The sequence below is a fragment of the Colossoma macropomum genome, unplaced genomic scaffold, assembly GCF_904425465.1.
Source record: "Colossoma macropomum unplaced genomic scaffold, Colossoma_macropomum, whole genome shotgun sequence".
Lineage (NCBI taxonomy): Eukaryota > Metazoa > Chordata > Actinopteri > Characiformes > Serrasalmidae > Colossoma > Colossoma macropomum.
This window is the reverse complement of record NW_023494788.1, coordinates 27881027-27904500: the sequence shown is the minus strand read 5'-3', so window position 1 is coordinate 27904500 and position 23474 is coordinate 27881027. Positions and strand designations below refer to the sequence as shown.

Here is a 23474-nt window from a genome sequence, read left to right as displayed (position 1 = left end):
AATTCATGTGTTAAGTTATTTAGTACACAGCAGAGAACAGGTTTCAAAACAAAACATTGTTAGTTTTTAAAGTGTCCAGTCTCAAGACTAAGAATAACACATGAACAACATTGTTCCCACATTGTTGGCACTCATGAAAGAAGCAGAACTCTCTCCTAAATCCAAATGTATCCCCTGCGCATTAGAGGCAATAGACAAATATTTACTTTTCATGTCAAGTACAAATGCGTCCACACAGAGCAGACATGACTACGTAGCACCAAATAACCACGTTAGCTACAGGATATGTCTTTCCGTGCCTGACATTGAGAAAGCGTGACCTATCCCCTACAAGAGATAAACTCACGCTCTATAGGAGACACTACTGTATGTGAGAGAATTCGCATCTGTGTCACATACACGCGTGCACTCGACAGCCTCGAGCACGTACAGACCTCTACACAAACAAGCATTTCCTTAAAAGGCTTAAAATAACCCCATGGACAGTGCAGCGCCGTATCCAGGCAACAGGAGGCTGGCAATATGGATTCCAGCAATATGGTTCCACTCAGTCACAGAGAGTTAATGGCCCTACAGTCCTAACCCAGAGCCCTCGCAGCTTCCAGCAGATAAAACCATCAACCAGACACCCGTGGCCTGTGCAGAGACATACATCAAAACCCCCAACCACCGAGATAGCCCAGCACTGACACAATCCTATTGTGAGTACAGGACAATAACAGAGACTGACAGAGAGGGAGAGAGACCTAGAGAGAGAGAGAGAGAAAGAGAGAGAGTGAGAGAGAGAGAGAGAGAGAGAAAGAGAGAGAGAGAGAGAGAGAGAGAGAGAGTTCTCTCTTATCTGGATCTCTCTCTCTGTCTCGAAGAAGCCCCGCAGTATGCAGGCAGCATCCCACTCCAGTCATGGTCGGCCGAGCCGAAAGCCTGTGACAGATGGCGGCATTATGGGGCTGCTGCAGCCGATCAGCTATGGGGGAGCTGGGGGGGTCCGGCACACCTGGTGCTGACAGGTGTGTCAAACTCTGCCTGCATGAGGAGGAGCACAGCACAGCAGAGGCTGCCTGCCACTGTCCAGGACAGGTGCACTTTTAGGGATTCTTTTCTATGCAGAAAACAAATAAATTGGCCACTGAGGGGGCAGCTTTAAACGTCTGTGGAGTTTTTGTTGTGTGGGAATGCCAAAAGGAACTGTAAGACTGTGGTCGTGAGAAAATGACCAGAAGATTGATGAAAAAAAAATGATCCATTTTGCTGTAGCAAGCTAGCTAACAAGCTAGCTAACTCACCATCTATACAGTAAAACATACATAAAAGTAAAGATAGTTGTACCATCTAGTCCAGAAAACCACACCAGCTCTCGTCTTGGTGGTACGTGGGAATTCCCATAATTTTTCAAATTTTCTGCATAAATCAGTTGTTAAGAGGCTAACAAAATTATTCAGTGAGGTTTAATGTAAAATTGTTAAATACAGAGAAACGTTCTGACTCAGATTTTCATTACAGATATGATGACAGGAACCAGGGGTCACAATGTCTACAACACAAATATAGCTAAGGCCGGATTTAAAATATCTAAATGCAATTTTTATGACCAGTTTTGCAACTGCAGGTTAAACAGCCATTATTTTCTATATATTGAGTTCCAGGCCCGTTTATCCACTTCTTTGGCTTGGAGCTTGAACGCTGAATGTAGTGTGCCTTACTGTCTGTTAGTTGTGGTTGTGATGTCACAGCACATGGGTGTTTACTCATCTAAAGGCAGTTCAAGCTCACAGTAATTAGGTTAAATTTCCCTACTGAAAACTTGTTAAGACAACATTGTTGATAATGTGGGCTATAATAAAAATTGCAGCTCTTGTGATTTGAGAATTTCAATATGCAATTTTTATTAATCTTTTAGCCCTAAATATAGCCATTAAATTTACATTCCAAAATGACCAGTGAACCTACACATGTCCTCTGACTTTTTATGTAATGTTGATAATGGTAAAATAGTAACAAATCCAAAATAATAGTTTTTCTTAATGTACGGAGGTGTGAAAATATATTTGACCCCACCTGTTTTTGTTGTTTTTTCTTATTTGTCACATTTAAATGTTTTAGATCATCCAACTAGTTTTAATATCAGATAAAGACATTACAAGTAAACACAAAATGTAGCTTTTAAATGATCATTTCATTTACTGAAGATAAGGACTGATTTCACACCCATGTGAAAATGTAATTGCCCACCTTAACCTAATAACTAGTGCTACCCTTGGCAGTAACAACTGCAATCACACATTTGCAATAACTTGCGATGAGTCTTTTGCATCGCTGTAGAGGAATTTTGGCCAAAATGTAATGGGACCCATGTCTTCCAAAAACTTCCACCTTTGATTCATCAGTCCACAGAATATTATCCTAAAATTCTTGGGGTCAACTATATGCCTTTGTGTTCTTTTTGCAGTGGTTTGCACCTTGCAACTCTCCCATGGATGACATTTTTGCCCAGTGTCTTTCTCATTGTGGAATCGTGTACCCTGACTTTAACTGAGGCAAGTGAGGTTTGCAGGGAGAAGGTTCACCACTGTTTGAAGTTTTCTCCATTTGTGGATAATGGCTCTCACTGTGGTTCACTGGAGTCCCAGAGCCTTAGCAATGGCTTTGTAACCTTTTCCAGACTGGTAGATGTCAATGACTTTGTTTTTGAATCTCTTTCAAATGTGGCATCATGTTCTGCTTTTTGAGACATTCTAGCCTGCTTCACAATACCAGACAGGTTCTATTTAAGTGATGTTCAAATTCAACAGGTCTGGCAGTAATCATGTCCGGGTGTGGCGCAGTGAAATGAAACCCAATAGTCAGTTGAATTTGGTTAACTGGATGATTTAGTAGCCAAGGGGGTTAATTACCTCTTCACATAGGGCCAGGTTGAGTTATCTTTGCCTAATATTAAAAGTAGTTTGATGATCTGAAACATTCAAGTGTGACAAATATGCAAAAAAAAAGAAAACAATTGGGAAGGGGTCAAATACTTTTTCACAGCACTGTACTATTTTGCCTTAAAATGCTCTGTGTGTACCTCTCCACTGTGCATGTTTAAAAAAATGTTTTAGGCCAGAAACTCAAAACGATTGTAAAACAATGTCTCAGATATCAGGCAGTGCACTTGTAACCACTTCTGTAATAAATTATTTTAGAGTTCTCGTTTTAGAGACATTAAATGCTTCAGATTTCTGGTTCCTATCATCACTACTGATTCAAGATTACTGATTTATTGTCACATGCATTTAGAATACAAGGCTTTTAAAAATTCAGCAGAAGCTCCTGTGCTTACACCACAGTGGCATGCTTCTACATATAAAAAATAAGTATAAAGAGAAGTACACAGGAGGTAATAGGGGAGGGAGGTACTGCGCATACAAGAAGTATATTGCACACACTAGACAAGTATGCCAGAAAACAGTAAATAAAGAAGTGACCAATTCTGGTGCCCATCATCATTATTATGAGCAATTATGGTTCATATTGCTACTACTGTGAGCAATTCTGACCACATAACTTCATTTAGAATGGAGCATTTCATACTCACTACTCTGAGTAACTTCACAATTCTAACAACTAAACTATGCAGGAAGTTTGAAAAATTGGTGGAATCCCTCTTCAATTTATAGTTGGTTGGAAAGTAATGTTATGTGTTTAGACACTGCTATGATCAGGCCTACTTCCATTTTGGATCTTCAGTGCTGCTCTATGGAGAAACCCCCTTCAAGGACAGTGCAGTCAAAGCAGTTAGGCTATTGGTAAATGATATGAATTTGCAAAATTCACTTGTTCCAGAAGTTTGCAATAGGTAACTGTTCATCAGGGCAAACAGAGTTTTGCTTAGAAATTTTCACTGACATAAAGATAATGTGATTGGGCCTTTGCTCTGAGGTTTGGATCAGGACTCACTGTTGTGTGCACTGCCTCAGCCTGACACTGTTTTCAGGGAAAGACAATTTCACTGTCACCAAACAGAGTGGCAAACTGGTTACAGAGCAAATGCATAAACAAGCTCAGAGAGCAGGGAGTGGTGAACTCACTCTGTGTGAACTCACTACAGCATGCTGTTCCTGAATGCATGCACACACACACACACACACACACACTAACACACACAGCTGAGTCATACTGTCACACTTATTACAGTTAAACCTGTTCACTAATACAGTGTGAGGAAAACTGCAACGTCAAATAGGCCAGTTTAAGGGAATAAAAATGTTGCTGTCATAACAAATCCTCATAGCTCTGAAATGGTAACTTCATAAGAAAATGTTCTTATAATAATATCTGTTAATATAACTTCAAAAATATATTTTTTATATATTTGTCATTAAATGTACATAATGGAAAAGGCAACTGAAGAAAACATTTTTTAATAGAGTGCAAAGTTTGTTTAAGACAGTGAAATATAACCCACCATACGTAGCTAAGATGAGAAGGGGTCATCTCTTCAGTGCCTACCTGAGTCTGAGCTGTAGATGTAGACAAACTTGCTCCACTTGTAGTGCTCGATAACGCCCACCAGGGCGTCCTGCAGCTCTGGCCGCAGCTGAATCACAAACTGGTTGGACGTCTCGATGGGGAAGCTCGGCGTGACGAAGCAGACATGCAGCGCGCCGCAGAATGACATCAGCATGTTCACCGTCTTCCTGTCATACACTCCGATGATGGCGTACACGCCTTTCGCAAACTGCGAACAGACTGCAACAGAAAGAGATAACACGTAAGGCATGTGAGAAAAACAGGCACACTTTATCAAAAAGTCTAATTTGCTGAATTTTCTGTGTTTGCTTTCTACAGTTTGCTTGTTTAGTTTTGCACAGGAAAAGGCTAATATGGTGAAGAAGTACTGGAACTTTCACATCATTGCTGAGTTAAGATTAAGGCTCTCGCTGTCAACTATATTTATAATTTACAGATTATTTTGACAATTAATCAAGTAATCAGGCAGGATGCACCAATATGGGAATTGTGGGTCGATGCAGATATCTGAGATTTTTCATGTACATGTCTGCCAATGCCAATACAAAAACACTTATAAAACGCAGAAATTAACATTAACTTTATTTGATGATGAATGGACCAAAGGAAATGGCCTAAAATGACTTTGAAAAAATCTGGTTCCATGGACTTAGATTAAAACGTTAAAAGTTTTTTTTTTCTTTTCCTGTAAAGTTACCATTACCACAGTGATACATATATCTATATCTATATCTATATCCATCTATCTATCTATCTATCTGTCTATCTATATATATATATATCTATATATATATATATATATATATGGATGTGATTTGATATAATCAGTTTTAAATGCAGAAATCACGCTTAAAAAAGATCATTTCTGCAAGCGAAATATTTATTATTTTTGCTCCAATCTATACTGTACAGTGTGATGTACTATACTGTACAAGGCAGTGTACATTCATCTTCCACAGGGTTTATGCCTTGTTGGTGTAAGTGGGAAAAGCCCTTCACTTATTGTGGAGATATACACATGAATAGCAGCTGAAAAAGCCTGAAAAATCACATATTTTTGTGCATTATTTTGTGCATTATTTGAGCTAAATTGTTTTGCTATTTATTTTATTTTTGTCCGACTTTACCAGTGATTTTAAATATGTTTTTGAACCATCAATATGGCTTTCAGTATCTGGTTTATATCCGTTTATATCCGGTTATATACGTTTTCAAAGAGATAAGAGCCTAGACTTGTATGACTGGAAATAGCTGTCGTGTTGCCAAGATGGCCGCTGAGTGAACAGTTTTTCATATAGAAAAGCCTAACTAAACATTACTGGAGTAGTCTGTTAGCCTGTACGCTAAGCTCTTCAGCCTAGATCTAGTTAAACAATACATTTTGCTCCATGTACACTTTTCCTTCATATACTTACAATTTATAACTAAAACATTTATGATTTTGTGTAATCCTGCTGGTGTGGATTTCCTCTTTTTCAATGAAGCACACAAAAGTAAGTTGAGTGTTAATAGCTCCCCCTTGTGGAGAATCTGCTAAATACAGCTTTATGACCTGATAAAACCTTATCACTCGAAATCTGAACCACCCACTAAGCCAAATTATTACAAATGCTCATTTTAAGTGATTAATTTTTTCATCTTTCATTCTTTACTTTGAATGTTGAACTATTGCTTTAACTGTTGAAACAAAGGCACAAGTCAGCTACAGTCTTGTCAGCAATTCAGGCTGCTCAAAACGACTGAAAGTCATTTCAATAGGAATAAACCGAAAAGCAATAACATGGCAGCTGTGTGAGTATGAAGTGGTTCACGCTGTGCGTTTGTGAGGCTGGGGGCTACGCAAAGGGGGACATTAATCAATACGCACAGAGGAGGATTTCATTGACATTTTCCAAACAGCAGGATGCTTTTCTCTCTTTTTCTCCCTCTCTCTCCCCCCATCCTCACTCCCTTTCTATCTCCCTCTCCGTTCAATATCTCTGTCCCTGCCCTCCCCCCCGTCCAGGCAAAATGGACACCATCTGTTTTCAAACCTATTTCCTAAACCGGTTTCCCACCAGGTCCATTTTGAATGCGGCAATGGCGCTCCTCGCTGCTATCTTTGCCCTGGCGAGGGGTTATTTTTTACTCCAGCCACGAGCCTCACGTTTCAGTGCCTGCACCAAAACAGATTGAAGTTGCAGTCTGTTCACTGCTCAGGGTCCAGGGCTCAGCAGGGGCTGCCTGAGGGGCCGCAGGGGCTGCAGGACAGACAGGCATGGCCAATGTCCAGCAAAACGCCCGTCCCACCACAAGCAGGACAGGAATTGCTCTCCAGCACGTGGTCATGTATGCTCTTCATGCATTGTATCTTATTTCATTTTTTTCTCTTTCCTTTCATTCATGTATCAATGACTGACTACATTCTGCTAAGGTTAGACTACACTGTACTGACAGAACAACATTAACCACAAACAAAGCAGCAGGAATCGAGCAAAACGTAATCATCTTAAACAATAACTCACATGTAGGCAGCATCCTGTGACCACTGATAAAGGACATGAGGACAACTAACACAAACTGTGCAGCAACAGATGAGCTACAGTCTCTAACTGCATATAAGCAAGGTGGACCAAATAGGTAGGACTGTCGAATAGAGTGGACAGTGAGTGGACAGTGTTTAAAAACTCCAGCAGCACTGCTGTGTCTGATCCACTCATACCAGCACAACACACACTAACACACCACCACCATGTCAGTGCAGTGCTGAGAATGATCCACCATCCAAATAATACCAGCTCTGTAGTGATCCTGTGGGGGTCCTGGGCATTGAAGAACAGAGTAAAAGTATGCAGAGAAACAGATGGACTACAGTCTGTAACTGTAGAACTTCAAAGTTCACCATTTTAGTAAATGTAACTGATAAAATGCACAATGAATACAGATACAAGGTAGGTGTACTTAAAGAAGTGGCCAGTCAGCGTCACAACCACAACTCATTAACTGGCAGTCTGTTCCACTACATTCAGAGTTTAAGATTCAAGCTAAAAAAAGCCCTTAATTTGTATAAAATAAATGCAATTTAAATCTCAGTTGCAATAATGATCAGAAAAATCACAGTTACATATATTCTTCAAATTGTTCATCCCTACAGCAAAGTATGTGAAACATTAAATTCATTGACTAATTTAAATTAATTTGACTGAATTCAGTCAAATTAATTCAGTTAAGCCCATTTTATTGCTTGCTTTATAAAAAGTCTGATTACTTGATTAACCACCGAAATAATGTGGGTTAACTGGTTAATAGTGGCAGTCGTAGTAAACATATGTGTAAATATGTGTTGTGTGTACATGCTGTGCAATGTATTTTGCTACACAGTGGTGAATCTAGCCTAGAAACAGGCTAAATGGAGTTTTTGGTTTTTCTAGAGTCAATAGAGTTCATCAGAGACCTGAAATGACTACCTTATTTGGCAGTGGAATAGTGGAATAGTACACAAAAGCTTTATTTTAAGCTACTCTTTCTGCGCAATATTGACGGTTGCGCATGCGCCACTGAGCCGCTGTGTATTAAAGTGTCCGACGCTGGCGACAGGAGCTGCAGTGAGCTCAGAGGCAATATAGGATGTGATCTTATCATACAGAGCTGCTTCCCCTGCAGCTGATGATGACTCTTACTATAATTCTGTTTAGGCTGAGAGAGAGAGAGAGAGAGAGAGAGAGAGAGAGAGAGAGAGAGAGAAAGGGTGTGGGGGGAGAGAGATAGAGAGAAAGATAGAGCCTGCCTCCCTCTGATTTAGCCATTACTGAAGACATATGGCACATCAGATCAGTCTCCACACATTACCATATGCCATGTGTGCCTAACTTGAAATGGCTTTATACAGTTCATACTTTTGGCTGATTTATACCACAAGCTGGTCGGGCTGCACAATATACTGTGTCTTAATTTTTATCGCCACAGTGATGATATTGCAGAAATGCGGAATATACAACTGATCTAACCTCTGAAGGTTTCTGAATGAACTGCTGCTTTACAAGAAAATTCCAACAATTATTCAAAATTACTACATAATTAAATTGTTAAGGTTTAAACAAAGTCACTCAGAGTAGTTTGATGTAAAATGAGTCTTTCTAGAGAAATATGGCGAAATTGCTCCCAGTAGAGATGATAGGAACCAGAATCCAAAGAATTTAATGCCTCTAGACGCTCCCTCACAGAAGGTATGTTGCCTGACACTAATATTTCTGAGATATTGTTTTGGCCTAAAAATTAAACTCATGCAGGGCATTGTAAGGCAAAATACTGTTGAATGATATTTCATCATTATTAACATCACACATAAAATCTCAGCAGACACGTGTAGCTTCGCTGATCGTTTTGGATAGAATAACATGGCTATATTCGCATTGTAGACATTGTGATCCCTGGTTCCTATCACCACCCAGCTAAATTAGCAGCTTACTTTCTGCCTGTGTGTGTTATTCTGATAGTAAAAATATAGCTTCACTCTGAATGACTGAGTTGCTAAACATCAAATATCCCTGTACAGTTCTAACTAAAGCCAACATAAACCACGCAGTTTTGTCTGCTTATTAGCAATGTACATCCCACCAATTGGTAGTCGTCGTGTGTGACGTGTGTCGTTAACTAATGGGCATGGAAGACACCAGGAGCCACAACAGAGGTAGCTTTAAACATTCAAATGTTCATTTTTTCACTGGATTTGACAAATATTTGATTTTAATAGCCCTAATAGACCTCTAAAGTTGTGTCGTCATTCTGTAATCAGTGCCACGCCCATATTACAACCCAAAAAATATTTCCAAAAAAAAATTGGCACATGTAAATTAAAACAGAATGCAATGATGTGTAAATCATTTAAACCCTACATTTAATTGAAAATAGTACAAAGACAACATATCAGATGTTGAAACTAGTATTTATTCTTTTTTGAAAAATATATGCCCATTTTAAATTTCATGTCACCAACACATTTCAAAAAAGTTGGGATGGGGCAACCAAGGACGAAGGGTGAAGTTGTGTAATGCTAACAAACAGCTGGTGGAACATCTCACAACTAATTAGGTTAATTAGCAACAGGTCAATAGCATGACTGAGTGTAAAAAGAGCATCACAGAGAGGCTGAGTCCTTCAGAAGTAAAGATGAGGAGGGGTTTACCACTCTGTGAAAGACTGTGCAGGCAAACAGTGCAACAATTCAAGCATAACTTTCTCAATGTAAAATAGCATAGAACCTGGGGATTTCATCATCTATGGTATGTGATATTATTAAAAGATTCAGAGAATCCGCGGAAATTTCTGTGTGCAAGAGACAAGGCTGAAAACCAATATTGACTGGACGTGATCTTCAGGCCCGCAGGCATTAAAAACAGACACGATTCTGTAGTGGAAATCACTGCATGGGCTCAGTAACACTTCTGAAAAACACTGTCTATAAACACAGTTCGTCGCTGCATCCTTGAACGCAAGTTAAAACTCTACCATGCAAAGACGAAACCATGTATAAACAGAATCTGGAAACACTGCTGCCTTCTCTGGGCCCAAGCTCATTTGAGATGGACTGAGGTAAAGTGGAAAAGTGTCATGTGGTCCAATAAATCAAAATTTGAAATTCTTTTTGGAAATTATGGATGCTGCATCCTCTGGGCTAAAGAGGAGAGGGACCATCTGGCTTGTTCTCAGCACACAGTTCAAAAGCCAGCAGCTGTGATGGTATAGGTGTGCATTAGTGCATTATGGGTGATTGGCACATCTGTGAAGGCACCATTAATGAATGATATATATAGGTTTTGAAGCAACATATGCTGCCATTCAGACAACGTCTTTTTCAGGGAAGGCCTTGCTTATTTCACTGACAAAGCTTGACTTGTTTGTTTGGGGTATTTTTGTGTACTTGCCAGTCTTACAATATCAATTCAGTGTGCAGACATGTTATCTCGTATGGAACGAACTTCAAATATTGGCTTCTTAATGACCTCTGAATTCAGAAAATCTAGTGAAAAATGTATGTAGGACAAAATGTACTGAGCTCAGAATCATTTTGTTAACCACAGGGTGCGACAGTCATGATTTTCAAAAATCCTATTAAATTTTTCTATAGTAAAATCTATCTTTGAGTTTAGGGCCAATATAGGGCATTACTCAGACTGTTGAATGACAGCAGAGCTTCAGTAATCTATATTGATATATGTTTTACCCTTTTTTGTTTTTCAAATACCTTAACCTTTATCGCAAAACTAAAATATTGCAATGTCACTTTTTCTCAACTTCATTCAAGTCTATAAGCTAATAACCAGTCTTAACCTTCCTTGTACTACTAAAATGCTTGGCTGCTAACAGCAGTCAATTGACAACAGCTAACAGACAATTAGGACACATTCAAAGGCGCCAAATGTTGCATGGCTGCCCAGCACTGCAAATAACTGATCCACGGCCTATAGTCTACAAGCCAAAAGCTTAGCTCAGAATGCCAAAGCTGAACCACCAAACCTCTAAGCACTTCCTCACATCACAGGCTCACCATCTCACATATTCTGCACTTTTTCTGAAGTCCACCATTTAGCTGTTCACTGATTTCCTTTTTTACTTGACTAGTCTAAGCCTGGCTACACCCACACAATCTGCCATTTAATCAGCAAATTTTTAGCAAAATAAAAGGGTAGAAAACACTGGCAAGCGTATGTTGATAATTTTTTTTTTGATAATTTACTTACTGAAATTTTGCATAATTACATCATTGCGGTGTAAACAAAGTCACTCAGAGTGGTTTGATGCAAAATGGATCATTGCAGAGTTACAGACTCAGATTTCCTTAAAGTGGTGGTGATAGGATCTAAAACCACTAGTGACACACATGTCTTCTGAGTTTTTAAATGAAAAATCTGAAAGAAGTTTTTTGGGAGGACTAGTTTGCCTTACAACGCCCTGCATGTATCCCTCCGCCATGAATAGATGGAAAACTTTACAACAAAACTACAGTAAACCAATGCCTCAGACATCAGGCAACATCTTACATAACTACGGACGTCTGGAGAGGCCATTAGCTGTTGCTATAATTTTCTGGATTGTTATCTTGAGATAACAAGTAACTCGTTATCTCAAGATAACAACCACTCTAAATGACTTTGTTTACATCTTAACCATTTAATTTTGTAGAAGATTTGAAAATTTGGTGGAATTCCCCTTTAAAGTCACAATTGGGATGTTTTTTAGGGATAAATTATGTGCACACTGATCAACGTCAAACTGCTCAATCTATACGCCCTGGTGGTCACCAACCTTGAGACCTTGGTCCACCATTAGACCTGCCTTCCAACAGGTTTCACCACCAAGCCAAATCTCACACACCTTATTCAACCAATCAAGGGCGTCTAAAGAAAATAATTAGATGGATCAGGTGTGGTGAAATAGGGCTGGAGCTAAAGTCTGAAGGAAGTTAGATCTCCAGGAGCAAGTTTGGTGACCAATGACATTTTACTGTAAAAAATCATCTGTGAGATAATCATCAGCTGAAATCTGCTCAGTACACACAAATAAAAGATGGTGTCACTTCTGTTGCAACCTGATAAGCCAATACTTATCTGCTTTGACAAATGTGAACTACCTCAAGTCCACAACAAGCTTATACAGCTCAAAAAGTACTGATTTCCAAAGCATTCTGATTAAACCTTGGAGGCACACTGAGGCCTAAATGACTTGGACAGTTAGAGAAAAAACAGATAAAAAAAAAAACATCCTGATTATTTGGCCCTGTTTAGTTTTAGCTGGGCATGCTAACCTAACCCCAGAATCGGTAGTAAATGGCAGTGAGATTACAGCAGATCTCTGCAGTTCTCTCCCCTTCACATCTGCTGTTTCGGAAAGCCCCTCCCTACAGGCAACACATGGCCATGTCATCAGCCCTTGTAGTGACAGGACGAGGCCGGCCGCCTGCGGTTGTTTGTGTTAGCAGAGTGGGCTCGCAGCAGGAGTGGTAAGACCAACTCTGGACCCTCCAAAAGAGCACACAGCTCCATCCCTGCCAGCATCTGCCCTGGCTGTCACAGGCTGGCCTCGTTCCTCCACAGCTCCCCCAGTGCCAGACTGGCCTATTCAACTGAAGACTGTTAGGATAGTTGTTAAGTTGCCACAAGGCTGCGATTGTCTAGACGCTCTGAACTCTGGTTTTGTTTCATAATGTTACATATAATGTGCTATAATACATAAGCAATTACAGTATTACTCTGCTTCATAATTTAAACTCAGATTGGATGTGATCTGATTAAGTTAACCACAACGCTCAGAGGCTTCATTATCATAGTTACAAAGAAAGGTCCACATCTAAGGCACTGCTGCTATATTTGAGGCAGGAAACATTCAGATTTGGAACAGCTGATCTTTCCATGCACCACCCTCAATCGTGTTCTGCAGCAGCAACTGTTACAGGACTGGATAAGCTTTACATTTCTGCAAAAATCACTTTTAACCTAATGAGAGAGTGTAATGAGATTGCTTCTCTATATCTGTGAAATTCCGTTTAGGGTGTTGTATTTATTTCAAATTCTATTTATTCTGTACACTGTCAGGTAAATGGTGCTGGTACATTTTTGTTCATGAAGGTATAAACAATGTAAATGTACCCTCGGAGGTCCAACAATGTAAAGGTACATATTTGTACCTTTTCATAAGCTACCGTTTTAAGACAGAACAATAACACAAAAACCTGGAATCAAGACAAGGCATATGGAGTCAAGGCAACATAACCGCCCAGTGACAGTTCAGTAACTTTTTATTCTGAGAATGTACACACGTAAAACGTCACACCTGTTTGTGCAATTTATTCAAACATCAAACACATGCATAACTGGTAATATCCTGCACACCAAACAAGTTTTTTCATACGACAAACGTGACAACATTTCATTCACCCTCACTCAACCATTCACAGTTGTCTCTTGCATGACCAGCCAGGACTTTTTGACAAACATCAAAAAGATCTGTTTGTCTTCTAGTTTGTCATGGGTGGTGCCGCATCCCCAAAAGCAGCTCAAACTGGGTTATGTTCTTCAAAGCTGTGTGAAGACACTCAAAAAGTTCCTGCTCCTGAATGAAGCCACTTTCACTTTTCCAAAATTTTTTGTTTTGTTTCTGACATTCAGTCTGTTTTTCAGGGCTTTTTTTAAAGCAAACATGAAAAAATGGGGTGTGTATAGTTTTAATGCAATGTTTAAATATCAAAAATAGTTTACTCACACTGTTCTGTGCATATAGATTCAATGCAAAAAAACTTTTTCATTTTTGTGTTGCATTGCATTTGGTGTGTAATGGCCTTTAGGGTAGACTGAATGTGGTTTTTTTGTTGTGCTATTAAGTTAACTTTAGTATGTTGGAATATTTGATGATGTCACCTCTAACCAGTACAGCTTCAATCAGCTAAAACTACAAAGTTTAGCTTGCTGCCATTGGAAACTCAACATTTTGTAGCAACTCTGAACAAAGTGCACTAAAATTCTTCATCAAATCCAGGTCTAAACTACATGAACCTTCAGCTCAATTTTACCCTCGATTTACCTCTTCCAACAAATCTTCACAATCTGAGGCAATTTTCCTGGTCAGGAGCTTGACTGGGAGTGCCTGGTGGCACAGTTGATCTGGTAGTGTGAGAGGACCAACAAGTTACTCTGTAGCCCTTTGATTGAGCTCTGCAGTGATCGGAGGCCCTCCAATATTTTCAAACACCTTTGATTTTTACCACACATTTACGATTCCTGTAGTGTGAAATGGTAAGCAATGTCCTCAAGGAGTGATTCAGGCAAGAGCCAGTGAGAGAGCAAGGACAGAGAGAATAAAGGCGAGGGGACATGTATGCACGCTGCCTGTACAAAGGAGATACTGGAGCTGCTTCTTTAACACAGGCAAAGCCTTTATAATGTTTATACTGTTTGGATCCAGACGTCAGGTCACTTTCTTTACAATTTCAATTCAGCTGCCAGTTTGTAGTGAAATATTCTCTGGCTCTAACTGTTATCTCTGAGTATCTCAACCAATACTTTCTCTTTGCCTTATTGTCTAGTGTGTCTGCCCTCATGATAAAAAGGCAAGAATTCTGTGAAAGACTGATGTTAAGTGTGTGATTCTCTCCATTTTAAAAGTTTTAAAAGGATTTTAAAAGTCATGTAATGTACACCCGTCTTAAGTTGAATGGGATTTTTGCCCACCTTATGGTGTCCAACCTAGCAACAGCTGCTATGGAAGAACACTCTTCTGGTTGGAGCATGTATGGTTCAGTTAGATTCTGAATGACGGCCAACAATTACAGAATGGGAATGATAGATAGTGGGCAGTCAAGAAATATCTCAGGTAAAAAGGCAGTGATTTCATTTACATCAGGAACATAGCTTCAATTACAACAGCAAACCGTAACATTTAAGGGTATTTACAGTAGCCTCTATGAACGGTTTGATCTTAATCTGAATCAGCAGTGCTTCTGACATGCTTCATTACTGCTTTTATTGCAATTTAGACTTTGTATTTTTCCCACCTAGTCGGGAGAGACGTCTTTTTTCCTCACAAATGAGACACAGTGGAGAGGTAATTATTAAAGCCTTTTAGCCTAGCTGATTACAACACAGCCGGCTGCGGCTACATGTGCTGTTTCTCCAGGCTGGCTGAGGCTGAGCTGCCGGCCGTCTGGCCTGCGAGCGCTGCCATGGCGATGGCTTGGCTGGCGGCTCCCGCGGACACCCACCGTCCAGACTTGTACGCTTTTCAGTGGCTCGACAAATCTCTGAAGACTGATTGGAAAGTTGCTTAGCCAAGTGCTCATTTTGTTCATGACTTTAAAGCTGCAATTCTTTGGATTCTCAAAACTTACAGGCTGGTTTGGTTAAGTTCTGATATAACATGTAGGTAAAATGTCTGTATTATTCTGCTGTTTGGATCATCCTGAGTTTTAACCATGGTACACAACAGCTTAAGTATAACAGCTGCAAAGAAAGAGCGTTACGGCACGTCCACACTTTCATCAGGAAAGAACTGAACTATCCATGCACTGTCCAGACTCAGCATTTCTCAGCAGCTCAGCAAATCTCAAAAGCTGTTGCTTTCTCTTTGCGTGCTGGGCACAGATATGAAGGCACACAGAAGCGTTGAGGCTTGTTCCACTGAATCTGCTCTCACAAACTGCATTTCCCGAGTGACGGCAGGCTTTGCCCACCTACTTTTCGCAGTCTCTTGGCCTGTTCCCACTCTTGATTTCACTGGCATGAGTTTTATCGGCATGAGGGAAATCTCTTCGATTGACCGCACATGAGAAAGATTTCCTGCCAGGCCGAGGATGCATCTAAACCTGCTTTAGATGGCACTTCCAGCAGTTTCAGATAGAGGCCCATGGGGAGAATTTCCGAGCTTAACTACTTTTCCCCTTTTCTTTTTCCTCTCGATCTCTCTCTTTCTCTCCCTCTCTTTTATTTCTCATCCCTCGTCTCCTGTGTGAGGAACCTGGGGATTATTCAAGGCCCCAGGTGGCTTTTCAGGCTCTGTTTTGTGGTGCATGCTGATGGAGGATAATCTGCCTGCCTGTGAATGGAGATGATTTGCACAGAGTGCAGCAGGATGGCCCCCACCCCTCAAATCTTCATCCTCTATTCTCCGCTCTCTGTCTTTCTGCTCTCTTCTCAAACCCCCCAGTCCCCTGACAGCTGCATACACTCGCATACACACACACACACACATAAACAAAATCAGCATGCATAGCTGCTCACATAGGAAACAAAACACACTCATGGGAATTTCGGCTTGCTTTGCTACACATGCACACACACACTCAAAACTCCTGGGAGTTGCATGTCATTACATTACACAGTAGAGCGTATTGCCTTGAGCGCTCATGGGAACATGTAGTAATAAAAGCTCAAGTTCAGCCACAGCCACAACCTGAGCGGACAGTTCTAGGTCAGCTATACATAATACGCAATTTCTAATAAATCATAACCGTCGCAGACATATATGTGGTACATGGCCGGAGCACAGCTAAATCAGGTTCCTCCTCCAAATTGAATTATTCTCTTATTACTGACTTATTTTCTGTCAAAGTTTCTGAATCTGAGCATCCTGATTTGACAATGAATTACGGTACATTTACATTACAGTGAAGCAAAGCGCTTACTTCAGTGACTGCTGGCTGCTTTTGGCATGTCTCTACAATGAAAGCAAGTTTAGCTGTCTAGACAGAGATCTCACTCTTAAAAAAGATGGTTCCTTAAAGCGTTCTTCAGTAAAGAGAATGGTTCTATATAGAACCATGAACACTCATAGAACCCTCTGCATGATTAAAGTGTTCTTTGCACTGCAAAAGGGGTCTTCAGACTGATGGAGAATGTGCTGTAGATGGTTCTATACAGAACCTTTTTGAAGAGGGTTCTATATAGCAACAAAAAGGGTTCTGCTATTGTTATGATATGAGCTTATAACAACAGAAGAACCTTTTTGGTGCTATATAGAACCCTTTTGAAAATTTTCTATAAAGAGCCATCTACAGCACATTCTCCATCAGTCTGAAGACCCCTTTCGCAATGAATCCTTTAACCATGCAAAGGGTTCTTTAGGTGTGTATGGTTCTAAATAGAACCATTTTCTTTACTGAAGAACCTTTGAGGAACCATCTTTTTTAAGAGTGTAGGCTTGTTTTGTGCTCCAGTCAAACTCAAGTGAACAAGCGTAATACAGTTTTGCACACTTCATGGCACACTTCAACAATCTGAGTGGCTGCCACCCTGCAAAACTCACTTTACATTTGCATAAAGTTAGAGAAAATCACTTCCACTGTTATGTAAATGCAGCGTTACAATGTAGCCTAATGATGGTAAGTTATTTCACGTTTGCCTTGATAATAAATTATAATGCCCTGGACCTTATAACATTGTCTTTGTCAGTCCGTTAACCAAAACTATCCAGCTGACAGCAGTCCTGTGATAACAAACTGACCAGTGACGCTTAAAGACTGTAAAACTGAAGTCAAACACGCTGAGAACACCGTGCAAGGATCATGCACTCTCATAGTGGTCTGAATAAATGAACACATTCATACATGCCATATTTGAAATAGTATTATTTTTTGCTACAGTGAAGTCTTAAAAAGGGAACAAAAACACAGCAGTTGATCTTGTTGTTATCAAGGTTGTAATGTCATTATCTTGAATCAAGAGTACCTTAAAGCATCTGCATTAGTCAGAATAGTGAGCCGTCTTTCAGGTGTTGTTGTCCAAAACTTGTTCATTACCTTAAATCATGTTAAAGCGATAGTTCAGCCAAAACAGCCAAGACAGTTTTAGTGTCTGAAGTTGCTTCTTTAGTTTACACTGGAGCTGCAAGCCTAATGGAAGCTTATATCCTATCTAAAAGAAATGTAAGCTTAGACTACACTGATTAGTCATCTCACACAGACTGGCTATTGTGGTTTTCAACACTGTATGACACACTGTTATCTATTAGAATGAAATAAATATGTTGTATAGTTAAAAACAGCAGTAGCAGCCATTTGAAGCCTGAATTTGGTCTGTTCTTTGGCCACAGATAACAGTATGTCATACAGTGTTGAAAACCACATAAGCAAGTCTACTGGAGATTACTTAACAACTTGACCCAGTTTGAAGCAACTGTGTGACGATTTAGGTATGCAGTTTGCTCAGTCTTAAGAGGAGTAAACTTTCATAACTTGTTAGCTACCAACATTTGTTGTGTTTTGGATGCTAATATGTGGGTCAGCAGCAATGGAAGGTGATAAGCTAGTCATCAGCAAAACAAGCATAAGTTGTGTTTTGGTATACTTGTCAACCAGTGTGACCATTCTGGGTGACCCGCTAAACCAGCACCAGACCTGCATAAACCAGCATAAACCAGGTTAGACCAGAATTGAATGCATGCTGGTCTGTGCTGTTTTTTTCTTGTAGCTCCAATGCAAAACTAAAGAAGGAAATATCAGACATCAAACATTTTTTGGCTGACCAACTATATTTAAGGTAAGGAGAAAACTGTACCAGTCTTTTCCTGAGCCAGCATTTAAAATGGAGTCTATGAACTCCTGGCTTTTCTTAGCCATTGATGCTCTGACTGAAACCATATTTAGTCCTCTTATCCACCACCACAGGACAAATGTTTCTACTGCTGCCACTCCTGCCACAAAACAACAAGCTGGTTTAGAAAGCCCTATAAGCTACCCCAAACAAATGCCTCTTTTTTTCCATTATCCAAACACAGCAAATAGTCTGAGTGCACCGTCTCTGTTAGACTGTCACATTTTTGCAGCGGCAAAAACAGAATTACCTTGCTGAGAAAGGATAGCTTCGATTCATGTGTAATCTTTCTGTCATTTTTGGAATCAGCTAAATTATGTTGCTGGGTAACAATGCTGATGCTGAAAAGTTAGACTTGTCAGGTGCTCCTTCAACAGCCACAGGTGAACGTATTAGATTCCAGACACTTAAATCAGTGCAAGAGGATTGCTACCTATAGATGCTGTCCTCCACAGGCCTAGCCACATACAGTAAGAGTGTTATTTGCCTTTAATAGATCTGAAGTCTTGTCTCCTTCTATGCTTGCTGAATAATAAACCTGTAACAGAGCTCCAGTGGCAGCAGCATTAATACTGAAGGTCCTTTACATGCCTCAGTTACAAGTATAGAATGAAACAAAAGTAGCCTGGCAAATAAAAACAACTTGAGTAGAGGTACAAAAGTGAACTGCAGTGGAACCTTGTAGTACATTTAGCATCTACCAGCACAGAAGCAAGTTTTTCAGAGCCTGTTCATCTCTTTTTGGGATCCTTATGGTTTGACCCCATAAAGTCCAATGGCTTATTATCCAGTAACTGAAAGGAGTACAATTTACAGAGGTGAGTAATAGAAGTTTAGGCAATCTGGCATGTCCTGGACATTTAAGGGGTTAAATAAAAATGCTAAAGCTCAAAAATATGAGATATGAGCAACAGTAGCAACAGAAGCAGTACAGGTCCTGAACCAACAGAACAGAAACACATTAAACACAAACACTGAATTAGTTTTCAGCTTGAATAGCTAAAGTGGATTTGAGTAAATAGCAAAGGCAGTAAAACATATTTTTTGGAATATTCAGAAACTAAAATTCATTTCAAGTGTATTAACCAATATTCCTTTGATTTTATTTGATTTGCTGCCATAGTGATAAATGAAAGCTGAAAATGATGCATTTCCACTCCATCTAAAACTGCATACTATTATTTTAAAAAGAGTGCAGCACCCTTAGAAATACACTTATGAGTGTAGTAGGTGAAGCATAGAAACGCAGCATTAGATTAGCCAGTGAGACACGTTTAATCAGTCCAGCAGCTGCAGTGGCTGACTGTTGCTTTGCTGTGTCGCTAATTAGCTGTTCAATAAAAATGTAAAAGTTTAAGGTATTTCCTGATTAAGGATGCATTTATTGAGGTAAACTGACAGCAGTTTTGTCTGTGACACTATGCTGACTTCTTATTCGCCAGATTCTTTTTCAGAATTCTACATTTAAGGAGCCTGTATGCAAAAGATGCACTATTTAAGGTGAAACAGCAAAGTCAAATAAGAAGAAGCTGGCGAATAAGAAGCTAAATCCAGCTTAATTGTGTTTATTATTTAAGAGATTAGGCAGTTTTGAGGGCCATTGTTTTAGTTTCTGTAAAATTGAATGCCTTGGAATCGTAGCAGTTTCTGGAGACTAAAGTGTCCACATATCTTTTCATCTGTTTCTGGTCTGTATTTTTTGGTCTTCATTCACCTACAGGGTTGCAGCTGCGGCAACAGTGACAAGAGGAGCTCTACAAGAGCACAGTCAGAGGTACAACTTGCCAAAATGTCAGCGAGGCATTAAATTAGTATTTGCTGAATTTAGCGTGAGATATAAGATATATAACTGAGTAAATGTAACGAGTTTCTACCCACCTTCGATGCTAAACTAGAAAAAATTTTAGTCAGGTGGATGGGGTTTCCACCAAGACCTTTGGTGCCAATGAATACAGCACAAGCAGAAGAGACCTGAAGGCAAACCCACATACACTGATGTGTGTCAGCTCAGAAGGGAAACACATGAGTGGGAATCAGCCTAGGAGCTTAAAGCTGCCTCTGAGCTCCAGTGAAAGTAAATGTGGGATGGCACATATACTGTACACACACACACACACACACACACACACACACATCTGCATGCCAAATAAAGACATGTGTGCCTAGCTGGGATCACCTTCTGCCTTGAGTATCTCCTCTCTCCAGGGACTACAGCACAAAGAAAAGTAAACAGCTTTTTAAATCCCTCTGGATCAATCACCCAGAGCAGTGCTGAAATATCAGTATTGATTGATTGATTGAACAAAATGGATTTTTAGTTTCAGGAGAGACCACCTTTCATTTATTTAATTCTAGTCAAAACAGTCATGAAGTACATGTTATTCATTTCAGGGGTATTTTTCAGGAGATTAGAAATCTAATCCACTTGCATAAGTGAGGAGAAAGTCAAAACAAAATAACTAAAACAGTTTCCTAAACAAAATATGATTAGAAGATCTAGAATATATGGAACTTCTAACAACCAAGCAGACTTCTCTGAAAACTCTTGAAAAGAATGGAAGCTTTAACAGAGGTAAAGAGTGGACACACTAAGTACTAAAAATTATACAGTATTTAGGAATCTGTGAAATTGTCTTATTCGGCAGATTATTTTTCAAAATTCTGCATATAAGGCGCCCAGTTGCAAAAGCTGCACCATTTAAGGTGGAATAGCAAATTCAAATAAGAAGCTTGCGAATAAGAAGTTAAATCCAGCTTAATTATGTTTATTATTTAAGAGCTTGGGCAGTTTTGAGGGCCATTGTTTTCATCTTCTGTAAAACCTAATGCATTGGAATTTTCTGAACTTGAGAGGTGTGCAGATTGCAGATCCAGTTGACCAATAAAGCTAATCTTCTCCCTGTAGCATTTTTTGCAGACTGTATCTAAAGTGTCCACATATCTTGTTACCTTTTTTTTTGGTCTGTATTTTTTGGTCTTTATCCACCTGCAGGGTTGCAGCTGCAGCAACAGTGACAAGAGCACAGTAAGAGGTATAGCTTGCATCCCAAAACTGCAGTGGGGCGTTCTTAATGACACAATCGAATACTACAAATTACTCTATGCTGAATTTAATGATTTGGGGAAAAAAATTTAAACATAAGATGTGGCCTGTGCAGAAAGTTACAGCACATTTTACATTTTCTTTTTATTTGTTTTAACTCAGCAAATGAATTGAAATTGTGCACTAAAATGTGCATAAAACAGCCACAGTTTGTTCCCTGTAGAGGATGTTCAAACTTTGCATATGACTGTATAGGTCTAAGAGAAACACAGCAGACATAGCATAGGGTTTAGCATAGGTTAGCAGTTCTCAGAAAGCATCAGTTCACTGTCTTTATTTATTTATTTACTTACTTACTTTCCTAACTTACTTGCTTTGGATTTTTACGTAATTTTATTCCTAATTTAGTCATGGACAGTTTTCACTAGCTAAGTCTCCCCATCACACAGTGCTACCACGCTGGGTGGATGAATGCTAGTACATGCTTTCTCCGAGTCATGAAGCCAGCCACTACATCACTAACTCTAACGCATCATCACTGAACAGCTCAACATACTTGGAGAATGCTAACTGCCAGTATTGTCACGTCAGCTAATGGACGCCCACGTTGCTAGCATCACACTAAGTAATAGGGAAGAGCGAGAACCATCATACCCACCCAGAGAGAGCAAGGCCAATTATGCTCTCACAGCTGTGGCATCGTCTGGGATTAATATGTGTTCATTAGCTTTAAAAGCAACTTAAACATCATCTGATACTATGACATGACGATGGATCTGAAAAATATGACACTGAATATTCTCAGTATGCCAATACTTACGTCCAGTCAGCACACAGAGAATCATGTACACAAAGACCACACTGATAAAGGCTTTCTGCACCCACCGCTAGGTGTGTCCTGTGAGCAAATAAGACCATCACACATTCAGCAAGTGCTAACAGCAGTGTGAATATCTGTGTGCTGGGTCTAGCAAAACAGCAACAGTTTCTCACTTACGGACAGCACTGGCGCACATTAGTGCAGGTGTTTGGATAAAGCAGGCTGGATACACCGCTGCTGGGAACAAAGGAAGCAGATGTCAGCTGAAGTTAAGCAGTGGAGCTGGCTACTCTCTCGCTCTCTTCACTTCTCACCAGTGTAATAGAACAATGCTGTCTCAACGGCTAATTAAGCCAGTAATGGAGAGAGCCAGGCCCCTGTCCACTCACTATACGCATTTCAGCTACACATGCAGCATGACCACCGTGCTGTCTGCTTGGAGACTCCAGCCACATATACACACTCTTATGTGCAGACACACAGGCTTAACCCTCTGCGATGTTTCTATATATGTTTCTCTATCTTTGCAATAATAATGCACAGAAATATGGTTCAAACATTTCCTGAATCTGTAGAGTTGCCCTTTCAATTAGATCTTGCCGCGTGATTTTATGTGACTCACATCTAGAGTTATGAGGCTTTGAAAAGGGGTTGAGATGCACATCATCTACCTCTCACTGTGTGTAATTGATGGATTCATGTGTCTGTCTACATATTGTGTGAAACTGACCAAAGGGCACTCGGAAAATCACTAAGGACTTACGAATCACATCAGAAACCCTCCATTCTTCATTCAGTCCACATCGGAGACACATGTGAAATGGTGTGCAAAGAGGCCGTTGAAGTTGCTGCAGCAGTTTTGGAAAGTAGCCACAAAGATAACAGAGTATTTTGATTTGAAACATGTGGGTATCAAGCTATTTGCAAGTGGTTTTAAAGGAGAATTCAAAAAGATATGTAAAAATTGAGAGAATTCCCAGAGGGTTAATTTAATACACCTTCAAGAGTCATAAAATCTCTTTACATTAACTTACATTAAAAGTAA

The 23474-nt window shown here is 39.8% G+C and overlaps 1 protein-coding gene across 2 annotated transcripts in view; it reads right to left on the bottom strand.

The window, feature by feature from the left end:
* The window catches only part of gria1a (glutamate receptor, ionotropic, AMPA 1a), a 128459-nt gene that overhangs the window by 93180 nt on the left and 11805 nt on the right, over positions 1–23474 (bottom strand). For both annotated transcript variants that reach the window (XM_036569002.1, XM_036569003.1), the window contains exon 3: positions 4489–4728. In XM_036569002.1, coding sequence (XP_036424895.1) covers positions 4489–4728 — 240 coding nt within the window. The remainder of the gene's footprint in view (positions 1–4488; positions 4729–23474) is intronic.